Source organism: Chrysochloris asiatica, unplaced genomic scaffold, assembly GCF_000296735.1.
Source record: "Chrysochloris asiatica unplaced genomic scaffold, ChrAsi1.0 scaffold00221, whole genome shotgun sequence".
NCBI classification, from domain to species: domain Eukaryota; kingdom Metazoa; phylum Chordata; class Mammalia; order Afrosoricida; family Chrysochloridae; genus Chrysochloris; species Chrysochloris asiatica.
In genome coordinates this window covers 5,102,882-5,110,863 of record NW_006408739.1, presented here as the reverse complement: position 1 = coordinate 5,110,863, position 7,982 = coordinate 5,102,882, and the positions used below count along the sequence as shown (strand labels likewise).

General features: G+C 43.1%; 1 protein-coding gene across 1 annotated transcript in view; it reads left to right on the top strand.

Moving 5' to 3' along the window:
* Positions 1-7,982, top strand: part of FNTB (farnesyltransferase, CAAX box, beta) — a 126,907-nt gene that overhangs the window by 77,023 nt on the left and 41,902 nt on the right. The window contains exons 5-6 of the mRNA XM_006873060.1: positions 1,298-1,444; positions 1,546-1,629. Of these exons, the coding sequence (XP_006873122.1) occupies positions 1,298-1,444; positions 1,546-1,629 (231 nt within the window). The remainder of the gene's footprint in view (positions 1-1,297; positions 1,445-1,545; positions 1,630-7,982) is intronic.

Here is a 7,982-nt window from a genome sequence, read left to right as displayed (position 1 = left end):
ACAGGGTAGATAGGGACGGGCAACTTAGACATTAGCTACCTAAAATGTGGGGGTGGTACAGGCATGAAGTGACTGGCTTACAAGTGTAAGAGTGTGCAGGGGCGTCTGCCCTTGTCTACAGGGCTGAGTGCCTGAATTTGTAAAATTGAATAAAGAAAACCTCAAAAAAAGAAGAGTGTGCATGGGAAGGTAGAGTCCCCACTGAATAGTTTTCATCTTGTCTTGGTGAATCTGGTGAAAGGAGATGGGGATAGGATTCTTGTGATGCATTAGTGAGTATTAACATGACAAATTACAACTGTCACAGCTGTAAAGGTAGAGGTTTTGTAATAAAAAGGGAATAGTTTATCTTACAGTCCAGAAGCAGAGGACCCTAAGACCATCAAGGGAGAAGAGCACAAGTGAAATGTGTGACCCTATCCCGAGAAGCAGTGACACCAGAGATGGAGGCAGATATGAGGACATGGAGAGAGGGAGCAGTTGAGGACTCTGGACTTCTGGACTCAAGTAAAGAAAGGCTGAGAGCTGGTAGCCAGGAGGCGGGCTTGCAGAATGTGCCCTTTTGTATTAAATGATTATATATTCCTGAGTTTTTTTGTGTACATCCTCACCCCTACCCCTTCACCAAAAAAAGGGTAATGGATGCAAATACTGTTAAATGATAATGTATAGAGGAGACTGCAATCATTGCAATGAAATGATGGTTTAAAGCTGATGTTTTCCCATGTAAACTATCACTCAGTTCACAATAAAAACTTCAAAAAAATTTTAAAACTTAGACGCCCACTTAGGCCCAAGTGGCAAGAGAAGTGAGAAGGCAAATCCTCAGAGTTTGTGGTAGGCCAAGGTGATGGATCTAGACCAGGGAGTTAGTGTGAGGAGAAGTTGTTGAGCATCGCTGTTTGTGGCACTCACCCTGTAGGAGAAGGAGGATGCTATCAGAGATCCAGGAGACACATGGAACAAAAAATACAGGAAATGCTTGGTCAAGAAGAGCAGCACCAGTATATAGGACTCTCACCGCCTATTTGGTGAAAGATTATTACTACCCAGTGTTGTGTTTCTTGATTCATGACCAGGCAAATGCTTAAATACAAAACTCAGATAAGAAGGCAGAACTTGATGACACTGGGGTAAAGTGCTAAGTTCTCTCAGGGATGGTTTCTATTCAGTAGGTGGGAGGACAGTCTTTTTTTGCTTTTAAGGGAGGGGGCATCATTGGAGAGGAAATGAATGTGGTGTTTTGCCCTGCCAGGTTAATCCCTTTTGACGTCGTTTTTTCCCTCTGTGCATCTAGTGTGTGTCAGTTCCTGGAACTGTGTCAGAGCCCAGAAGGAGGCTTTGGAGGGGGCCCTGGTCAGTATGCACACCTTGCACCGACGTATGCAGCAGTCAATGCGCTGTGCATCATTGGCACTGAGGAGGCCTACAGCGTCATTAACAGGTACAACCTGAGCCCACAGCGGCAGACCCTAAAGGACTCCCTGCCTGCTGACTCTGCACTGACCATTGTCCTCTCCCACCCGTCTGCTGCTTGTTTCTCAGGGAGAAGCTTCTTCAGTATTTGTACTCTCTGAAGCAGCCTGATGGCTCTTTTCTCATGCATGTTGGAGGTGAGGTGGATGTGAGGTGAGTTGGGCTTTTCTCTGGCTTATGCTGAGCAGACAGATCCTAGAGCATATCTGCCACTAGAGAGGTCAGACTGCCTCAGACACTAGACTACCTAGTGTCATCCTCATGGCACAGGGGACACAGTGACCTCAGAATTGCTCCCTTTCTAGGACTGAATTTAAAACAAGCCATTATCACCAGACCTCTTTTATGTAAATGCCAACATGTAAGTAAAACTTACAGTGAAATGCTTTTGTTTTAAAAATCTTAAAAATACCTGTTGGTAATGAAGTGATGTAGTATAATATAGTATAATTATTTCAAAAATATTCTGTTTTCATTGAGAGTTTACACATTAACAATTTCTACACATAGTATCCAGTGACATTAGTTCCATGTATACGTTCTTATTAGGTGCCATCGAGTCGGTACCGACTCATAGTGACCCTATGTACAGCAGAATGAAACACTGCCCGATCCTGGCCCAACCTCACACATAGTATTCAGTGACATTAGTTCCATGTATATGTTCTTGTTAGGGACTATCGAGTCGGTACCGACTCATAGTGACCCTGTTGTTGTTGTTGTTAAGTGCCGTCGAGTCGGTTTCGACCCATAGCGACCCTGAATAGGGTTTCCGAGGCTGTAAATCTTTACGGGAGCAGATCGCCTCATCTTTCTCCCGCAGAGCAGCTGGTAGTTTCGAACTGCTGACCTTCTGGTTCGCAGCCCGATTCGTAACCACTACGCTACCAGAGCTACTTATGTACAGCAAAATGAAACACTGCCCGATGCTGGGCCAACCTCACTACTGTTGCCACACTTGAGCCCATTGATGCCACCACTTTGGCAGTCATCTCACTGGGGGTCTTCCTCTTTTTCTCTGACCCTCCACCTTACAAAACATGGTATCTTTCACCAGCAACTGGTCCCTTCTGACAATATGTCTGAAATATGAGAGACAAAGTTTAGCCATCCTGACCTCCAAGGAGCACTCTGGCTTCACTTCTTCCAACACAAATCTGTTTCTTCTTGTGTTAGCCAGTGGCACTTTCAATATTCTCCTCCAACATCCTAACTCAATATAGTAGAATTTAATCTTTCCCTTACCCAGCTGTTAGCTATTGTTCAGTCAGTTCTGACTGTGTGCATTAGGACAAAGCACAGCCTGGTCCTGTGTCATCTACACAGTCGGTGCCATGTTTGTATCCATTGTTGTCTGTAGAGGGTCTTCCTCTTTTTGTCAGTCTGTCTCATGGAGGGTCTTTCTCTGTTTGTCAGTCCATCTTATTAAGGGTCTTCCTCTTTTTCACTGACTCTCTACCATACCAAGTGTAATATCCTTTTCCAGGGACTAGGAAAGGAGAAGAAAGCCTACTAGTAGGAGGGATGCACAGGGACCTTGAACATTTGAGATCCTCCTGAGGAGTGTGAGCAAAGCTTTGGGAGGTGCAGTCCCTCACGGGCCAGTAGAGAGCAGTGCAATCAAGTGGCATGAGCAAACTGGTACCAGCTGTTCTCAGAATTACGCTTTGACTTACGACGTGGCCGATGTACCTAGCAAGTAGCTGACTCACCCAGGAGGTGGTGACTTAGGAAACTTAGAATTACCTGAGTTGTATCTCAAAGGTCACTGAGATTCCATACCTTTTCCTTATTATTTGGTCTGAGAAGTACATTTTTTGTTTCTAAATCAAAGCCATCTTATGGCCTATTTGTACATGTGTTTTCCTCTATACAAATTGATTAATAATCTGTTTTAAGTGAAGTACGAAACCATTAGTTTGGATGTATAGGATAATGACAGCATAAAAGATAAGAAACATGAAACAGGTTGCAGGTAGAAGTAGATAACAGGGCTGCAGAGGCCTTCACAAAGACTTTTCTTCTCTCTGTGACCTGTCCAAGTTAAACATAAAAGAAGATTAGGCGCCTGTATACACCAATGAAGCCACTAGGACTATTGAAGTAAAACAACATTGTTTTGGTTCTTCTTAAGGAAAACCCATTCACCCGCCACCACAAGTGCCATCGAGGTAGTTTCGACTCACCTTCTCTGGGCAGGATCCTTGGCTGCAAATCTTTATGGAAGCAGCCAGCCTCCTCTTTCACTTGTGAAGCCCCTAGTGGGTTTGAACTGCTCTGACCTTTCAGTTAGTAACCCAGTGCTTATTCTACAGTGCTACCAGGGTTCCTTTCTTAAGGAAAAAAGATTTTTTTTTTTAACCACACAATCACTGCATTTTTATTTCTGTTCTGCAGATATGCCAAATGCAGTGTTCAAATTTAGCTTCTTAAAGACAGCAGACAGACGTTGGCTTGGCCTGTTTACACCTTTTCAGATATTATTTCCTAACGTATTCATTCCACCACTCATTTGTTTTGTGTTGCTTTTCACACTGGATTTGTCCAGATGAAAAGCCTGGTACCCATATCCTTTCACCTAAGCTCTTCTGGTAATGTTTTGTAATTCTAGCCCATGATGTTCACAGACACGAAAGATTAAAGATAGGAATGATAGCAGAACCTACTAGGCCACATCTACTTTCCTTGCTTTGCCTGGTTTCTTGTGCCCCTTGTTTCTCTCTTGGCATTTAATTGCCCTTGGCCTGAAAACACCTCAGGAAGTCTTTGGAGTGTAGATGGTATGACCAGGAGGGAGCCAGGGAGACAGCAGTACTGGGGTTCAGTTTACATCTGGATGCTAGCTTGCTCCCATTTTGGGTTAGACAAAAGTGGTCTCTTGATCTTTCAGGTGCTATCACAACTCCTAATATTTACTCAAGAGTTTATAGAATTGAGCTCACCCGCCCCATTACCCCCTAGATCCCCGCACCCCCGCCTTCCCAGACCCCAACCAAACTGGAACACGAGCACCCACCTGAGCATGCCCTAACCTTTGGAACCGCTGACCCCGCCCACACACCATAACAAGTGAGAGCCCCACACAGGCCAGCCAAACCCCTGTGGGCCCCGCACTGCCTTCCATACCTTGCTCTAGCACTGACCTGCCCACAGGAGCCATTGCTAGCCCCGCCCTGCCTGACTGATCACATGCGACCCAGCCCCGCCCACCAGGCCTCCGCACAAGCCCTGCCCCGACCTACGACCCTGCACTCCCCCACGGAATTGTTCCCTCCACCTCAGACCTCGCGCCTGCACCCTGCTGACCCCGCCCACCATAAAAAGCGAGAGCCCTGCCCAGCCTCCCAGAACCCTGCTTGACACATGCCCCACCCACCGGATCCCCCCCCAAGCCCCGCCCTGACTGCCGGACCCCACACGACCGCCATCCCGCCCACCTTCGACCGCCATCCTGCCCACCGTCGCCACTTCGTAGACAAGACCTAACCACACCTACTACACATTACAGACAGCAAGAGACGCCTGTCTTCTGATCATATTAGTAATAATTACAATAAAACAAGAATAATAATGCCCAACGAGAAACAATTAACATTATGGAAACACGTCCAAAAGCAGAAGAGACCAGCAGATGCAAATGAGCTGGAGACAGACAAAAGCTTTATTGAGGAGGAGCAGCAGGATATGCCTGAGAGGGGGAATTCAGGTGAATGATATGGAAACAAATTCAAATAAGGAAGAAGTAAGGAAAGTACTGCAGGAATAATCTAATAGGATTGACACAGCATTGGAAACAATTCAAAACCTGCAAAAAGATGTCCAGGTGATGAATAATAAGATATCAGAAATAGACAATAGCCTGAAAGGGGAAAGGAGCAGACTAGAAGGATGGAAGCCAGAACTAGTGAACTGGAAGACAAATATCTCAATACTGCCAAGATAGAACAGCAAACAGCTAAAAGGATAAAACAATCTGAATTAGTCTAAGATTCATGCTGGATAACATGAAGAGGAACAATGTAAGAATTATTGGTGTCCCGGAACAAGAAGAATCAAAGAAGTCCATAGAGGAAATAGTTGAAGAGCTTCTGGAAGAAAACTTCCCTAACATCCAGAAAGACAAGAAGCTAAACATTCAAGAAGCCCAGCATACCCCAGGAAGGATAGATCCTATAAAGACAAACAAATTAGATTAAGCACTGACTATTCAGAACAAACAATGCAGGCAAGAAGGCAATGGGGAGACATATACAAAACCCTGCAAGAAAAAAGCTGTCAACCAAGAATCGTCTATCCAGCAAAACTATCAATCAAATACGATGGTGCCATCAAAACATTCCAGGATAAACAGAATCTGAGGGAATTTATCAAAACCATCCCAGCACTTTAAAACATCCTAAAGGGAGTAGTGTGGACAGAGAGAGAACCAACAAGAACAGACGACAAACAGAAACTGACAAGTAAGGCAACACCATCTGGAACACAACCAACAGAAAACAGAGACCAGAACGGAAGGAGACTACAACAACAAACTCAAGAGAGCCCAGAGATCAACTGAAGTTCGTAAACATATCAATGTCAAAGAAGGGACAAACGCAACAACAGAAGCCCAGGTGGTAGAGATAGCAGGTAACTCACAGCTTGCAATGGAGTATCCTAAATGCAGAGAAAAGCTAGTAGACTACAAGGCAACCCCAACGAAAGTTAACATCCTATAACATACCATGAAAACGAATTCCCAAACAGAACAAAGGAAGAAACCGACCAGAATCAACTCAAAAAACACAAGGAAAGCAGAACCAAAGAACAAACAACATCACCAAAAAAGTAACATGACAGTAATCAACACATACTTATCGATAATTACATTGAATGTCAATGGATTGAATGCACCAGTGAAGAGACAAAGAGTGGCAGAATGGATAAAAAAACAAGATCCATCAATGTGCTGCTTGCAAGAGACACACCTTGCACACAAGGACAAAAACAGACTGAGAGTCAAAAGGATGGAAAAAAATTTACCAAGCCAACTCCAGCAATAAACAAGCAGGAGTGGCCATACTAATCTCCGACAAAGTAGACTTTAAGGTAAAAACCAGCATAAGAGACAAAGAAGGACACTATCTCATGCTCAAAGGGTCAATTGAGCAAGACAACATAACCATAATAAATATATACACTCCCAACGAAAAAGCACCAAGATACATGAAGCAAACCTTAATGGAATTGAAGAAAGAAATAGATAAATCCACAATTATAGTAGGAGATTTCAACACACCATTCTCAAAAAGGGATAGAACAACCAGAAAGAAACTTGACAATGCGACGGAGGAACTTAACAACACAATCAACCAGCTTGACCTCATAGACATATACAGAGTATTTTTCCAATAAAGGCACAATACGCATTCTTCTCCAGTGCACATGGAACATTTTCCAGAATTGACCATGTGTTAGGCCACAAAGCAAGCCTCCATAAATTTACAAACATCAAAATAGTACAGAGCATCTTCTCAGACCACAACGCTATAAAACTAGAAATCAACAACAAGAAGGCCAAAGCAATAAAATCGAATACATGGAAACTGGGGGGAGTAGGGGGAAGTGTAGGGGGTGAGTTTCTGGGATATACCCTTTGGGTGGTTGATGATGCATGGAGGGGATTGGAACCATGGCAGTGAGATGATATAAGATGGAATGAATGTAAAACTAAAGTTCTCCCATGTAAACTATCATATAATTCACAATAAAACATTAAATAAATAAATAAAAAGTCGAATACATGGAAACTGAACAACACCCTACTGAAAAGCGACTGGGTAAAAGAAGAAATTAAATGTGAAATCACGAAGTTCCTAGAAACAAATGAGAATGAAAATACAACATACCAAAATCTATGGGACACGGCAAAAGCAGTCCTGAGAGGTCAATTTATTGCAATAAATGCACAAATCCAAAAAGAGGAAAGAGACAAAATCAACATGTTAACACAGCACCTTCAACAAATAGAAGTAGACCAGCAGAGGGAGCCTACAATCACCGAAAGAATGGAAATAATAAAGATTAGAGCAGAAATAAATGAGATGGAAAACCAAAAAACTGTAGAAAGAATCAACATGACAAGAAGCTGGTTCTTTGAATATAAAATTGACAAACCATTGGCAAAACTAATATAGAAAAGAGGGAGAGGAAGCAAATTAATAATATTAGAAACCACACAGATGAAGTCACAACAGAACCAAATGAAATAAAAAAGATAACAGAATACTGTAAAGAGCTGTACTCCAAAAAATTCAAAAATTTGGTTGAGATGGGTATATTTCTATAAAAACACGACCTACCTAAACTTACTCAGACTGAAGTAGAAAATCTGAACAAACCTATAACAAAAGAAGAAATTGACCAGACCATCAAGAATCTCCTGACCAACAAAAGCCCAGGCCCAGACGGCTTCACGGGTGAGTTCTACCAAACATTCAGAGAAGAACTGTCACCAATTCTACTCA